Genomic DNA, 16,991 nt, shown 5'->3' with positions numbered 1-16,991 from the left:
CGTCTGCGAGCGGCCACGGCCAACGGCTGGCGCGGGCGGCTCGCGAAGGCGGCGCGCGGCGGACCCCCGCCAACGGCTGGCGCGGGCGGCTCGCGAAGGCGGCGCGCGGCGGACCCCCGCCAACGGCTGGCGCGGGCGGCTCGCGAAGGCGGCGCGCGGCGGACCCCCGCAACGGCTGGCGCGGGCGGCTCGCGAAGGCGGCGCGCGGCGGACCCCCGCCAACAGCTGGCGCGGGCGGCTCGCGAAGGGGGCGCGCGGCGGCCCCCGGCCCGGCGGCTGAGTGAGGGCGGACGTGGAGATGGCGAGCGGCGGCTCCGGCCCGATGGCAGGTGAGGGGGAGGCAGCGGCTTTCGGGACCCGCTCGGTGTCGCCCAGCCCCAGCGCTCGGACAGCGCCGCTTCCAGGGCCCTCCTTTGGCGATGGAGGGTAGGGGGCCAGGCGTTCCGTTACTTGGGTTACATAACGGCCGGCGTAGGAGTGATTAACCTAGGTGGCAGGATTAGCTGAAATACGGGTTTTCCAGGTGAGGACCTGTAGGCATGTTGGGTGTTTCTAACTGCAGAGGAGGCTGTGGAGCAAAGGTGCACCCGTTGTTAGCCCAGGATCTGAGGGTTTCTTCATGAGGAAGAGAACCAACTCCACTAGTACATGGGTTTGTAAGTTGCCCAGAGAGAGCAGTTGTCTATAAATCAAAGATTTAATGGGTCCTTGCCTATAAAACTGCTCTTCCTGGAGTTCCAGACACCTGAGGCACGCAAGGGTGAGGCGAGGTGGCCTGTGGTGCCTGTTTAGGGCTCCATGGGTTTAGCTGTCCCCAGGCGCTGCAGATGCCCCACCACCTTCGCTCCCAACTGTCCTGAGCAGCTCAGAGCCCCTTGGTGGAAGTGGGACTGCCACGCTGTCCCAGACTGGGAAACGGGAGTGCTGGTTTGCAGGTGTGTGTCTAAGCCTGCCTGCCTCGCTGCACAGGTGGTGGCGGGGCAGTGTGAGGGCAGTGGTGATAGCTGGTGTAGTCACAGCTGTCTGCTGAATAATGGAGTAAGTGGGAAACATTTCATGGGGTTTCTGTGTACTGTGTGGTTCTGGATAAATCCTGTGCTGCTGCAAGACCATGCTAGTCCTGTGTGAGAAACTATGTTCTGAATCTGCTTCGTGCAGCAAAATCTGGAGCAACAGATACCACCAGTTTGGTTTTTGCCTGAAACACCTGGTCTAAGTAGGTGGGAAAGACAAACTGTTGGGGAGGGGCAGTGGCTGGCACAGACTAGTAGAACTGAAGGATAAACAGGTTGCTTCAGGATGAAAGACACTCAGTTTCCCATGTTTTCTCACTCATACCTGTGATTTGTACCTACCTGATTTTGCAGTGTTCTGAATGAGCATGTGTTTTACTGGGGGCAGATTTGTTAACTAAAGTCCACCACAAATGATTGCACATCCACATTTGTTGCCTTTATTTCATCAGTGTGCAAATTGAAGAAATAGTATGTGTGGAAAAAATAAAGCTCTAAGAATTTTGTAAATTTTAATATATTTACTCTGAGAAGTGGTAAATAAAGACACAAGGGCAAAGATGCTAGAGTGGCATACCCTAGGGTGACTCCAAGACGACTTCTGTGCAGTTTAGTCTTGTCAGAGGAAAGCAAGTTATAGTAGTTATGATCTCTAAAATACCACTTTTAAAGGTTGACTATAAGGAAAGGTCTGCCCTTTCTTTATGCCTGCTCTTAACTGTAGTTTTTGTTTTAATATGTTATTTTTGTGTTTATTGTATGAAGTATAGTTCAGGCTAGCCCGGCAACATACCTTGCTAGTTGAGAGTGAGTCACTAAAAATCTCATCTATCATTTATTTAAGACAGAGAACGCAGTAAGAGCAGGAAAACCAGAGAACTTACAAAGATTGCTTCTATTTGTCTTTGTAATGTTCTTAGAACTAAAGAGCACCATCTAGCTTTTATCATGAAATAAAAAGAACTTTCTGCAATATGTGGTGTAAGTTTGGTTGAATCTAAAGAAGTCTATTTGTAATTTGATTTAGGTAGTCTCAGATTTATGGAATTTAAAGCACTCAAATGTTCCTCCCTCTGTCGGAAGATGTGTAATAGACTGAGAAGTGTTTGCAGCATGCAATGTTACCTTACTGTGGATTTATCATTGTTATATGTCTTGTGCCTTACTGTTTAGATTTTGGATTCTGTTAGGTCATTCTAATGACAATTTAAAATTATTTCCTGCCTTTGTCAATGCATAGCAATAGCTGGGGGGGGGGGGGGGGGGAAAATATGCAATAAGCAACTGCAGGAGGTTGTAATTGTGTTGTTACAACACATAGCCACTATTGTAAATGTTGTACTTGGGAAAACAAATGGCCTTGTAGAGAGGCTACAGATCACAATACAGCCTGGTTTGATGTTTGTCACACTGATAGTACAGCAGTAGAAGTAGCAGCTCCCTTTAACCACAGACAGATGTTACAGCACTGATGGAATACATTGATTTGTTTGTTCAGAGTGGAGAGAGGGGTGAACGGAGCTGAACTGTGGTTTGGTTCTTTTCTAAACAGCTAAGTATAAATAGGGGAATCTTCTACAAGTGGTTGATAGTGACTAATTTAGAGTAACAGTGACCCAGAGGAAAAGGAGACTTGGATGTTCCTAATGTTTGTATGGATCTGAGAAATGCAGAGCATCCATATTACTGAAATGACGACTCATCAAATAGATGAATAATGCCACACTATTATGAATATAAAATTTTACCTTTAAAAGTATTGCACACTTAACTGTTTAACTTTGTTGTAAATTGCTTGATTTTTTGAGCCCAATTTAAATGTATTTTCAATTTTTGCAAGCCACAATAAAGATCCAGGTATTACACACACACACACCATCATCCCCAACCACCATCATCCTGTTTACTGTATGGCTTTGGCAGGTAAAAAAAAAGCCTGTTGCATTTGCCAGGTGAGTACCCTCTCCATTGGAAGTACCTTCCATTACTCTGAATATCCTCAGTTATCTGATGATTTGTCCAAGCATTTCACAAGACCTGTGCAGTTCTGTGTCAGGGTACACAGGCTAGGTCAAAAAGGAGAATGGTCATGGCTAAATTGTAGGTGGCTGTGCTCTGGAGAGGGGGATGAAACAAAGAGTTAATCAAAACTAATTGGTTTCAGTGATACTAGGTTCTGTATAATGTGCTGTCTGATAAGCAGGTGTTGTTAGAACAGATAAAAAAGAATGTATTTTCCTAATTAACGTTCCACAGAGCCATCTGGAACCATGAACCAGTCTGCAGATAAGACTTGTACTTAGTTTCCAAAGTTTCTTTTTAAAGTAGTTTGTCATAATCTGATACTTAAGTAGCTATAATATTGAAAGAAAAAATTATTTAAAATATATATTGAGACTGCTTTGATATGCAAAAGCCATTATTGCAGATACTGTTCTGCAAAACTGTTTTCTCCAGGGTTGTTCTCAACTTCATTGTTGTGTTACAAATTAGCATATGGCCTAGAGGTCACATCAATTTAACAGCATTTCTATGTAGTACTTTTCATGTGGTGTTCTTGAGACATTTTATCATACACGTTTGACCGGAAAATAAATCTAGCACCTCTATAAGATTATAATAGGGTGCTGAAAAGGGTATGTTTGATAATATGAATTCCATATAATAACATGGATCCTTTGATCAGCATGTTCGGTTTTTCTTTTATTCACGCTTCTGGGAACTGTTTGTGTTCAAGTGGGAATTGCATGACTCTAGCTTTGACACTGATTTTTCACTTTGCTTTGAAGTGCCAACAGCTTTTTCAAAGGGCATGATACTCTATTTTAGTAATCAAACATTACTTTTTGTTACCTGGTGAGAACACAGACAGAAAGGTCAAATTGCATGTATAACTAACCTTGAAATATTGTTTTAAACAATTGCATTATAAATCTTGTTTTATACAGCCTGTCTTATGCAATATTCTTTTGTGCGTGTGCTACTCAAGTGCTTTAGTCTTTTTTTTTAAAGATCTGTTTATTGTGCTCTGTGTAGATGGACTGAGCAATGCAAATCATTAGTGCGCACTTTGTCCTTTCCAGATATACTTGGTACGTATATACAAGTTGGTATTCTTGCAGCTTAAACATTAAGCAAACATTAATGGTATTGTGGATCTTAAACATTATCTTATTTTGTATAAACAATATAAATATGTGAGTGAGTTTTAGTGAAGATTTGCAAAATATTTGTGGAAGGAGAGTTTGGAAATAAGATTTGAGGAAGTGCTTTGTTTTCAGGTTGAAAATACCCAGGCATTTTTGATATGAAAACCTGAACTACTGGTAATTTCCCAGCAGACATCTTTCTGTTATAGCCTTGCTATGTCATGACTGGCTTTTTTTGCAGTTCCCATGGCAACAAGGATTTTTGATCTGCAGAGCAGAATACTGTATATGCCTTGAGGGGGTATAAATTTTCTTTATTACAGAATAAATTTTGATCCATGAAAGCTGATCAGGCACCCTACTGCCCCCCCCCCCCCCAATAATCTGCATTTTGCCCATAAGATTACATGTAAATGTGAATTCCTGTTTGACAAAAATACAGTTACCTGTTCTAATTTTTGTCATAGTATAAAAGATGGTGGAAAATTTGTAAAGGCTCCCTGTAGTGATAGCATGGAAAACCTGTCATTCTCAGGTGGAGTCTTGACAAACAGCAGGGCATTGTATATGCATATAAATGTGTATGTGTATATACTTGTGAACATCGTATATGCACATAAAAATAATGAGAGTTAAAGTTGCTCAGGTTTTGCATTGGCTTCTGCTAATGTTTAATTTGGCTTGTACTTGTTTCCAAGATGCATTTATAAAATATGAACTTTTTAATGGACTTGCACATTTTTAACTAAAGAATCTCAAAATACAGTACCTGATTCACAAACTAAAATTTGTTAATTTAATTTGTGGCAATAATCTTGTGTGGTTTTGCATGTGTGTCTATCCCTCACTATCTCAGATGAATACACGGGTAGTATGGGATGTTGGGGATGTATCCTGAAGCAGAGAGTTGTAGGAGAAGCCTTGACAAAGTAACTTTGCTTAGGGCATGGGTCATTTTTTTTCTCAATTAAGTAGGTTTTCTGTGTTGTTTTACTTTTTGAGCACTCATTCTAGAAAAAGAAGCCAATTCAGATTTGTCAAGTTCTCTCCACTACCCCACCTCCCCAGTTTTGGGGTTTTTTTTAAATGGTAAAAAAAGAAAATGGGAATGATACAGTTACTTGAAACAAACAGCATAGATAAACTAGGCAATTTTTACTGTTTGTTGTAAAAGCCTCTGAATAGTACAACTAAGAGAGACATCTTCATGACATGAAGATCTTCATGAAAAGCAATTTAGAGATGCATTAAAAACAAATTTGGAAAGTCTGCTGTTAGTGGTCTGCTGGTCTTCATGTGGTTTGGGCGGGGAGACCTCTGTCTCCCCCTGCCACTGTCACCACACACACATAGGATAATTTTGGAATCATGAAAACAAAAAAAACCACCGCATTGATCTCTGTAACTGATGCTGCTCATCCAAAGACATGCAGTTCTGCTGGAGAAGTATTGTACAGGAGTGGGGCAACTTGGTATTTAAGTAGTAACTTCATCCAAATACCTGTTTGGAAAAGATTTTTCACTAGTGCTATCACCTGTTGTTGTGGTTTAACCCCAGCTGGTAAGGGAGCACCACCCAGCTGCTCGCTCACCCCTCCCCCTCCAAGGGGATGGAGAAGAGAGTGGAAAAAACAAAACTTGTGGGTTGAGATAACAACAGTTTAATAGGATAACAAAAGAAGAGAAGAATAATAACAATAATATATATAATACAAATGATGCACAAATGCAATTGCTCACCACATATGGGAGGGGAAAAAAACCCCAATGCCCAGTCTGTTTCTGAGCAGTGAATCTGCCTCCTGGCTCACTTCCCCAGTTATATGTGGAGCATGATGTCATACAGTATGGAATATGCATTTGGTCAGTCTGGGTAAGCTGTCCTGGCTGTGCTCTCTCAGCTTCTTGTGCACCTGGCAGGGCATGGGAAGCTGAAAAGTCTTTGACTTAGTGTAGACACCACAACTACCTGGCAACAACTAAAACCATCAACATCAGTGTGTTATCAACATTATTCTCATACTAAATCCAAACCACAGCACTATACCAGCTACTAGGAAGAAAATTTACTCTATCTCAGCTGAAACCAGGACACCTGTGTATGTCATAGCTGTGACAAAATAACTTACATATACATGAGAGAGAAATTGAGCTACACACCCATACCCAGACATGAATATCCTGGATGTGTTGAAGTGTGTGACAGTGTCAGTTTTTTCAAGTGAAGCTACAAGCTTTGAAATGACTAGTTTCCCACCCCCAAATCCATCTAGGAGATGGATTGAACAGGGTAGGTGCATGTAGTTTAGACCTATGTGTCATCATTCTCATGAAAAACAGCTTTCAAATCCGTTCACTGCCAATGTTGGAGAAAAAAGTTTGTAGCCTGCAGTAGTGTATCGTTTGGGATCAGAATGCTGTATGTGATTTTGGGGCATCCATATGTTTGGGAATTCAAGAAAGTCAGGGTATGAAAATTGGAATTTTGAACATGGGTCTGTAGAGATTTACGGTGACTGATGGCATCTGGCAGAGTATTGCATATCACCTCCTCCCTCGCCTCCCAACACAATCTCAACCCGTTGGTAAGAGCTCGAAGGTTTATTTTGATACTTGTTTTTCTGGCTTTGCTTGTAATACTAGGCAGCGCAGTCTTTCACTGAATAATTTGTACAGCGCTCCCTGAAAATTCAAGAGAAAAGATAGTTGCTAGCTTAGGCTTTATGCTTGAGAAATGTGCAAAGTTTAAGAGAAGGGATGCCTGAAGTGCAATTAAAGAACAAGAAGAGTTGCGAGTTGCAATGTCAGATGTTTTCTGTTGTATATGGCAACGATGTGGGGCTGGTGATTCTGCAGGAAGCTGTATGAATAGGTCAAACGAGTAGCTTCTGCATCTCTTCAATTGCATTAGGAGGAGTGACAATGCGATGACATAATCACTGACCCCAGATTATTCTCAGCTTTAAATCCTCTGGTTGCAGTTTCCACCGTTCCTCAGCATGTGCCATTCACGTTTAAGGGCTTTTCAGATCGTCTCCATCACTATCTGCTGCACAATGGAAACAAACCAATTGTGCTGTGTGTGGAGCCAGCTGACTCCCTGAATAGAGATGGAGGTTTGCAAAATACATCTCGTCTCTAAGAACTTGTCTGGTTGGTCTCACTGACATACTGTGCGCTAGTCACTAGGCTGTCATTATGGATGAAAAACAAAGCAAGGTAGTGACTTTACAGGGGCATACACAGTTCTCGAGCAGGTCAGATGCTGTATACTGTATGTGTGTTCTCATGCTTGTGTACAAGAAATACTGCATGTCCTAATGTCTCCCTAGAAGAAAGGAAACATAGTCCATATGGGAAACATCTTGTCAGCATGAATATATTGGTAACATTTGTCCTGCATGGACAATCAGCAGATAAGCAACAGGATTTCTTAACTGAAAGTATTCACTAGGTGTCAGTGCATGATCACACTGTACTGATGTTCTTGCTGACAAGTTCTTTGATGATTTTGGTACTTCCCTTATGAATAGAGATTTTAAAGAAAATTCCTATTTTTGTCTCCAAAATGTAATGTGGATTAAATTTAAGAATAATGATTAAAAATAATTAATTCAGTCTTGTTTTTAAGACCAATCTGATAAAAATGCTGATTAAAAAAAAAATAAAAATAAACCAACAGGTTTTGTGCTTAATGAAGGCAATTTAAAGACTTAGAATAGCCCCTGATTACTGATCAAACACTATATGTGGTGATGCTGCTGATCCTGAGTGTAACTAAAATTCCTATTAAGATGAAGAAAAGTTCCCGTTTTCATAGTGATATATTGTGTAACACACACATTCACTTAATTATTTGCAAAACTATTGTTTTCCTTAAGGGATGAAAAAGATCAAGTCTGTAAGTGTCAGTTGCAGTGGAGGAAAACTCCATGAATATAGATAAAATTGCCTGGTTTCCTGTTTTTTGAAAAAAAATCTTGTTCTCTTGCCATATCATGTCACTAGAATGAAATATCGTGTGTGTTAGAATATCTTGTATTACTTACATCTCAGTATTAGATTTTTTTTTAAATAAGCAGATTTAAATTCATAATATTTAATGTAGTTTTAGTGATAGATGATTAGGGAATGTATCTTTGCATTCTGTATAGAGTGATCAGCATTCATCTACAATTTTAAATTGTGAAATGTTTGGGGGTTTTTTGTCTTGTATGTGAAAGTATTTGGTGACAACTATATGTTAGTAGGTTAAAATAGCAAAAATAGTCATTCACTTGATAAATGCAAATATTTGAAATGGCTCTCCTATAACTTCCAGTTTGTACTGAACCTTTCCTATTATATTTTAATCCATAGCACTTAGTGACTGGTAAAAACACTTACATGTTATTCTCTTATATCTAATTTATTTACGAGTGAGGCCTTTTTTATATTCCCTGGTACCCTGAGGGAAGTGTTAATACTCGTGCTAATAGATAAGAGAAGTTAGTTTGCTTACAAATATTTGGTTTTTTTCCACTCATGCTTAATACTGTATTGCTACATATTCAGTATGTAGCAGAAATACTGATGTGATTGTTCGATGGCTGACCTTCAGTATTTTCCCTATTGTAGCTGTATGAGGGGGCCGTCTTTGTTTATTCATACCACTTTTCTCTCAGAAACTATCTGATAATCGGACAAAGGCATATTTCTTCCATCCTGGTGTACTTCTGGTTACATCATGCAATGACATTTAAGCACTGCATCTTCTTATCATGGGACACAGCTATCTGCCTGCCCAGATCTTAAGGCAAATTCTGATGAAGCTTGTATAAGAAGGCCCATAAGAGATACGGTACAAAGACTGCAGAGATTAACATAGACCATTGTCTAACATACACCTCTCCCTCACACAGACACTTATAACAAGTTCTAAATATGCAAGAGCTTGAGTGACTTTTCATTGCATATGAGACTCTGTGTGTCTGAACATTGAATGAAAGCTTCAATTGCTTGTTAACTTCACCAGAATTATTATCTAATCACAATGATGCAAAAGAGAGCAGATTCTGTCACTGTCTTAACATTGTTCCTAACTAAGGTTTAACAATTTATGCATAAGAAATGCTGATTTTTGTTTTTAATGACATTTCTGGGATTCTTCCAGGACCTCTCTTCAGAAGTTAATCTGTCTGAAAAGACATCTCTCTGCCCAGTGACAAAATTTTTATTTTCCCTTGTTTGACATATCTTGAGAAATTTGTTTAAAATAATTCCTGGTGCTTGCTTTCTGCTGTCCTGCTTTTCATTGCTAACCATGACATTCTGTTGGTATGGTTCCTTTGAAGTTCATGATTCTGCTAAGCATCTTCTTGCAGGCTTACTGCTGCACTGAAGGTGATTAAAAAGACGTGCAACTCAGGAAATCAATTTGATGGTTCTCTGCAGCTGCAACTTTTAAAGTAATACATACTGTGTTTTTAGCATAGAAAATAGAGCTTGTGTCGGTGCAAAATATGCAAAAAGAAATTCAGTCATCCTGCGTTTCCCTGGGGTTTTCATCTTGCGGAAATGGACATACTAGCACAGTAGGATGAGTGAATTTCTGAGCTTGTTTGAGTATAGGCAACTGTGTGCACTGAGAATACAAAGCACTGATCCCTCTTCTATGGGTAGACTCTAATCGTAATACGATTTTCTCTTTTACCAGTGATAGACATGTACTTGTTTATTGTAGTTGAGAGCACTGCCTGAGAGACATTGTTACTGTTCTTTACTCAGCCTGAAAGTGTTCAAATCCACACCTCCATCTTCCAGAAATGTGCCATAATTGACAAGCTATAAAATAATTCGAGGAAGATAATGCTCAACAGGGCTCTACCTTTTCTTTTGGGTGATAACTGGATGAAAAGGAACGTAACACTTCAACATTGGGTCATTCAGTCAAGTGGAGGAATATCTGGGCTTTCACGTTCATGAGATTGTTTTGGAAATAGGGACCTAGACTTCTGTTCCCTCCCAAGTGAGTGTTCTCTTCTAGAACTCTTTTGCAAATCTATATATGAAGACACAGGTGGATTGTTTGCAGAACACTGTTTTCCTTGGTGTGGCTGAAGTTCATGTCACTTGGGGAATGAGTACATTTTAATTCATCAGCAAAGCTATGCATCAACATTTTGAACTTCACCTTAGCTAAGGTGGAGTGAAAAGGTAAACAATTACCTTTCTTGTTGCAAGGAGCATGACTTTCCTGGATTTCAGCTGGTATAGAGTTGATTTTCACAAGAAGCTGGGAGGGGACATAGCCAGCTGACCGAAACTAGCCAAAGGGATATTTGGTACCATGATGTCACGCTTGGTTTATAAGGGGGGAGCTGGCTGGGAAGAATTGGGTTCCAGGTGGTGAGCAAATTGCATTGTGTATCACCTGCTTTGTATATTCTGCTATAAGTACTGTTGTTGTTATTTTCCTCTTCCTTTGCTGTCCTTTACTTTTTTTTTTTTTCCCCCCAGATTCTCCTTCCCACTGGGGGAGGGAGGAGTAGAAAAGTGAGGGAGCGAGCACTTGTGTAGTGCTTAACTGCCAGCTGGGGCTAAACCACGATAATGACAAATCAAGCACCTGCTCAATTTCTGAAAAGCCAACTGATATTTCATATAACCTGTTTGGGGATTTTCCCCTTTCCGCCCCCCCCCCCCCCCCTTTTTTTTTTGTTAACAGCTCTGCTGCTTACAAGCTTTATATTTGTTTACTTTTATTCAGTAGCTTAATTTAATGCTGTACTGGTCATCTCTTCAGATTAAAGATCTTTAATGTTTGTTGCATTGGTGAATTTTACCTTAAAGAGCCAATTATGGTTTTGAAAAAATAACATATTAGATAAAACATAAATGGAACAAGTGAAAGAATGGCTTCTAGAAAGCAGTAGTATTGAAAGGCTGGTAAGTACTGGTTAGTTACATGTCCCTACAGAGTGGACACGATTTCCTCAGATGCTCTGGTTCCCTGTCTGTTTTGGGGAAAAACAGTGAGTACGATCAATAGCAACACTGCGTGGCCTTTCTTAAGAGTACGTATGGGGTGAAGGAGGAGCTCCTTCAAAGATTTCTGGAATTAAATTTTGCACAAGTGTATTTAAAAATGTAGTACTTGTATTGGTAGAAGTGTCAAGCAAAGTTTTGTTTTGTTTTTTTTTAACTAGAAATTAGTTTATGAAAAAATACATGTTTTATGCTTGTATAATATGCTTGAGGACCAGATTCACCATTTGGTCCCTTCTTTTTGATCGCTGGTTGGCATATGGATGTGCAGAAAATCCAAAATTTGAGACAGAAAAAGGGTGAGTTTCAGATACTAGTGTAGCCTCGTAAGCTCTTTAGTAACATATGTGGACTGATTTGGGGCAATCTCCCAATACTAACTGTCACTGCATATAAGGCTGCTTTTAAGTGAATGTGACCAATATGTGAGGCTGAGGACAGGGTAGCTGTAGAGTCATGCATGAAGCTGGGCTGGGTGGAGACAGCAGAAAGTTGTAGGGGAAAAAACAAATGTAGAGGGCTAGGAAACTGCAGATAGTTGAAATCAGGATGGTAGCACACAGGGCAAAATTTACCAAATATAAATCAAGTTGGTTTTTAATTTTGTTCTTTGAAAAATGAGAGATGCTCACAATGCTAGCTTGGGGTTGGCATCAAATGTTTGGAGGAAATGTATCCCTGTTCTTAATGTTTTTCTGCCTTTCCTGTTTGAATTAGATGTTTGTAACTAACTGCAGTTTAGCTGCTTAGGCTTAGAATATTTGGCTTCGTATGTTACGTTTCTGGACTTTTTATTATGTTGTAGTACTCTCTGCAATGAAGCTTTTTGAAAGAATTACTAAAGACTATCAAAAAAGGAAAAATATTTATGATATCTGTTATTTAATAAACTCCCAAGAATGTCTGAATACACATACCTGCACAGATGATCTCTCAAATCAAACTTCAAGTGTTTTCTCTAAATCCAGGTTCAGTAACAACATCGGTGGGAATTGCCATGAGCATTCCATGTAAACCATGCTTGCTCTTGAGTAGGAACTGTGATCCCATGAAATATAGGTATTAAAGACTGATGTAGTTCCTTCATCAATAAAATCCCTTATTCGTGGCTCTAAAAGAGAGGGGAAGTACTTTCCATGTTTAGTCTTTGGTATTTATTAAAGTAATTATTAATAAAAGAATTAAAATCTCCAGGCAACCTTGGACACAAGCATGTGTTTTTTCAGGCAGCTTTGTGCATAATTGCGAGCTAGATCTGAACTGGGTTGACTCAAAATCAGCTTAAAGGTCTCATCAAGTCGGTGCATTAGTAGAGGAAGCAGGAATGTAAATAAAAGAGGAAACTTGTCTAACCTGTAAAATAAGCAGAAAGAAAAAGAACCCGTATTAATCTTTCAGGTACTCAGCTGTGGTGACTAAGTAAGATCTCATAAAGTGCCTGTCATAGCAATGAAAAGTGGTATTCCTCCCTGACCTAGCTGTCAGTCTGTCTGTGTTCCTTCCAAAAGGGGGGTAGTACCTCATCTTTTTTCTTACTATGCTGTGCCAGCATTATGCTTCTCACTGGAGTAGATACGGCTGAAAACTAAGAAATCTTTTATAGCTAATAAAAACCGGGTTAATAAACTTGTTCAGGTTTGCTTAATCTTGCCTTTCAGTCATGAAGTCTAGATTATGGTTCGAAAGAAACTTGTTTTTTTAAAGTCTGATGTTTTAGGCTTGTGTAGTGTTACTTATGAGAAGTCGGTTGCTGATTTTTGGGAAGAACTTACCTGACTTGGTGTACATAAATAATAAGAATTGGAAATAATTTCCATGCTAGAAAGCTGCTTTATAAGATAGTCACAGATGAATTAATGGAAATACATATCTACTCTTGTGCAGAAGTTCTTTGCTTACCTCTTCTCTCTTTTGTGTCATATACCACTTTTGTTTTCAGTGAAGACAGATGACTGTACTCTTGAGTTGATTGAAGGAACATAAATGGATGTTGGTAAGTGGGTGGGAGTCTGAGGAAGTTGAAATTTATGTAACTTACATTTCTAAGTGGTGAAAATTAGTCTGCCTTGAATATGTTTCTCAATTTTGCCTCTGAGATTTGTTCCCACATAATGCTATTTTCCTGGAGGCTTCTGGGGTTTTTTACACAGCTATATTATTTTGTTTTAAGAGGAAAGGAGAATTTGTTTTGATTTTGTTTTTCAAGGAGTAAAGAAAAACTTAACCTGTTTTAACAGAGGTGCTGCAGTACCACTTCTGTTAGAACTAAGGAACAAACTAATGCACTCTGCTTTTGGCCTTCAACGCCACAAGAAGCAAGTGTAGTGTGGAGGAGTGGTTTTGGTTTGTGGTTTTTTTTCTTTTTCTCACCATCTCGGACTAGTTTTTACAGCTCCTTGATAGACAATTCCTCCTAAAGTAACATGTATTCATGTGTCAGATCCACCAGTATGGCCACTTTCTAGCATCCTCGTACGCTGTGTAAAAAGGACTTTGCTACTGTTTTAAACGGGAACAAACACTGCTTGGCCCAGCTGCTTCAGAGACAGCAGAGTCTTCTGTCTTCTAGGTTCTATTAAAAAGTAAAAATGTATGAATGTTGTGGTAAAGTAATCCTGTTCTTTCCTGAAGCAATTTCAATTTTCAGACTATAGGGTGATGTGTTTTCACTGTGCATCGCCCATAATTACCCAGCTTCTTTTCCAACCCGAACAGTCATCCCTTCAGGTTTCATTAAATGCAGTCAGTAGGGCATTGAAGCCAACATAGCGTGTTGTATGGCTTCTGCATTTTAATACGTTGCTATTTCTGACTGCAGAGTTCTGGTTTCTTCAGAGACTCATGGAAACTGCATCACGCATGCCCTATTTGATAGCTTCTCGCTATTTAAACCTTGGACTACTGGAATTCTCCATGCCTTGAGGAATTTCTAAGGCTAGTAGATGATAGCATCTGTCCACCATTTGTGAGAAAGAAACCTCAATTCTCCATTGTTTTCAGTCATAAATCATAATAACTTCCTCACAATGGCCACAGCTTCAAATTAAGAAAACCTTGGCCTGGATTTCATAATCCAACATCAGTGGGTTCCAGTTCTTTTGACCACACAGGATTTTTCCAGGCAGCAGGCCTGAGTGCCTACCAGTAAGTCATACATTCATCACTTTGTTCTTTCTCTTTTCGTGTTTACTCTGCTTGGGGACCATGGTGGCACATTTTGCAATGGCACTGGATGCTGACTTGCAGCATGGAATTGGCGGTGGCTGTGAAATTTAGATAGTATTGTTGCTGTCTTACAAGCTTGGTCCATCCCTCTTCAAGGGTCTTTCGACAGATATGTAGGATGCTGAGAAACAAGGTGTTATAATGTCTCTCTCCATTCAGGAGATCTAGTAGATCTAGTGTGTGGAATGTGACATATCTTCCTGGGATATTGCTGGCAGAATGGTGAATAAGATCCTTATTTCTAGACTGTGTGTGAAATTTGTTCTGACGTCCTAGTAACTAATCTTTCAGGAGGGTGATTATGCTGTAGGAGATCTGATCCCTTCCTGCGTTAATAGATGAGGTGGTAGCTCTTTTGCTCCTGAGCCAGACAGTAGCTGCTATTTTTATTAGGCAAATGCCTGATCCTGCAGTCAATAGCCTAGTTAGTGAACAAACTGTGAACAGTCTCAAATGTCTGCCTGTAGCTTCCTCTAAGTATTGAGCTCCACCTATGTCTTCATTAAGCAGTATGTTAGAGCTGATGTTGTGCTTGACAGAAGAGATCTATGGTAATTGGCTTCTAATGAAGGACTATGTGATCAGCTATCACAAAGTTATATAACCTGAGGATAGCTGCTGGGAGTCACACACTGTATGAATCCTGTGTGGATTATCAAGTGGAGATCTAGATGTTACCAGCAATCGGAGTTCCTTGAGTTATGTAAATCTACAAGTACCTTTTGCCCCCAGCCATCGCCTTCACTTTCCTTGCCAAGATTTCCATTTCAGAAGAAACTAAAATGGTGCAGAAGGTGCCACCCAATATCCTAAACATGACAGCGGGCAGGAAATCAGCATAGCCTATATTGGGTTGCAGAAAATAAAAGTGGACAAGTTTTGAAGTGAATGTGCACATGAATCATAGGGAACTATGGTTACTGATAGGTTCTCATCCTCATTTCACTATATACCTTGTTGTTTGGTGGTTTGTTTTTTCCAAAATGTGAAATAAAGGCCACCAACAGAAAACTGGATGCAGAACTTAACAAATCAAGGATCCTCTTTGATATCGAACACTGTTGCAAACAGTTTTTAGTATTGATTTAGCTTTAAAGAATTCTAACTCCTTTGTTTTTAAGTAAATCCTTCATGGTTCTAGGAAGGAAACTGGTATCTGCACTAAAGAAGCAAGTATCGACTAGATATGGGATGCAATAAAAGAGAGAGAAAGAGGGAAATAATCTGATAAAATAGAACAGCTGCAAATCTTTTTTTATTTAAAAAAAAAAAGTAAAAAAAAAAAAAAAAGAAAAAGCGTAAGGCCTAAAGACAAAGATAACTGAACTACTGATAGAGCCTGCCAAGGGAGGGTAGTGGAACAATTAGTTCTGCTAAAGGAAGAGGCTGAAAGCAGATATTGTGGGAAGGATCATGTTTAGTTTTAGTAGTGTATGTTATGAAATACAAGAGATTTGTTTGAGGTTATAGTTATTTACTAAGCTGTGTCAGTTTGTCTTTACAATCAGGGTTGTCTAAAGTGTTAAGATAAACATAGGTTTTATTTGTTTTTTTCTAGCATCCTTGAGTGTGGAAGCATGTATGGTTTAATCGCCTTCATAAATAGCTTGTACTATGAGTGTCATTTTGCTTGTCTCCAGTGCAGCACCATTGTCCACTGTAGCTTATCATTAACTCTGGAGTGGGAAGTAAAAATCTGGACTGATAAGCCTGGATGTTAAAGAACTGTGAGTTGCAAGTGAAAGCTGAACTGGGATCCATGAATGGTTTGTAATCAACCAAACCAAGTCAGGAACCGCCTCATCCCTGATGGCATAGCTATATAGATTTAGGCAAAGGACACTGGCAGCCTTGTAGTTTCTGATTTCAATTTACTCTTATTCTGCTAATTTACTCGGTCAGTACTATTCTATGGTAAGGCAGAGTGGATTACTGAAACTTAATTCAGTACATTTCTGTTTTCTGAAGCTTTTTTTCAGGATAGAGGTGATCCTGTAGCATATTATCCTTCCATAAATGGATTGCCAAAAAAAGCCTCATTCTTTGTAGAGTGAGAGAAAATGGAAGCAATTATTTTAGTAGCAACAGACATAACCAGGGAAAGGAGAAGTAAAGAAACTCATTGCAGGGATCTGATTCCTAATGAAGCCTTACTTTTGTCCAATGTAAAAGCTCTGGAGAAAATAATTAATGTGTATGTTGTAAGGAGTATTAAATATAGAGAAGTTAAAAAAAAAAAAAGCTGAAATAGCCAAATGAATATAAGTATACCCACTAATGACCCAATTTCCCTTTCTCCATGTCTGTATATATGTGATTAATTAGTCCAATAATAGCACTTTGGAGCTGGAAAGCATTGCTAAGACTTTGCAAGTGCTGTCTCTGAAGGGGACAGTTGGGTTCAGGCGCCATGCCAAGGAGTGCCCAGGGCAGCAGGTGGCTTGGAAAGGATGGACGAGCCAGCAGCCGAGGATGGCCCAACAGGACGGAGTGGGTCAGGCCTGAGCACAGCTGCTAGGCTTCCTCAGGAGCCCTGAGTCCAGTCTGGGGGACAGTGAGAAGGCACTGAGGCCTCTCC

At 39.9% G+C, this 16,991-nt stretch overlaps 1 protein-coding gene and 1 long non-coding RNA gene across 9 annotated transcripts in view; both read left to right on the top strand.

Moving 5' to 3' along the window:
* The window catches only part of CSRNP3 (cysteine and serine rich nuclear protein 3), a 106,315-nt gene that overhangs the window by 340 nt on the left and 88,984 nt on the right, over window positions 1-16,991 (top strand). For 4 of the 8 annotated variants that reach the window (XM_075756771.1, XM_075756778.1, XM_075756772.1 and 1 more), the window contains exon 1: window positions 213-329. The exons of 3 other annotated variants lie outside the window; for them this stretch is intronic. In XM_075756771.1, the coding sequence (XP_075612886.1) occupies window positions 299-329 (31 nt within the window). In that variant the 5' untranslated portion in view covers window positions 213-298. Of the gene's footprint in view, window positions 1-212; window positions 330-16,991 lie in introns of those variants that run through there. One more of the 8 variants, XM_075756768.1, reaches the window with a different exon arrangement.
* LOC142602368 (uncharacterized) lies at window positions 6,444-15,698 on the top strand. The gene is made up of 3 exons (XR_012836139.1): window positions 6,444-6,747; window positions 9,526-9,609; window positions 13,128-15,698. It is a non-coding gene; the product is annotated as an uncharacterized LOC142602368 (long non-coding RNA).

This window comes from Balearica regulorum, chromosome 6 (genome assembly GCF_011004875.1).
Source record: "Balearica regulorum gibbericeps isolate bBalReg1 chromosome 6, bBalReg1.pri, whole genome shotgun sequence".
Lineage (NCBI taxonomy): Eukaryota > Metazoa > Chordata > Aves > Gruiformes > Gruidae > Balearica > Balearica regulorum.
This window is presented reverse-complemented; position numbering and strand designations above follow the sequence as displayed.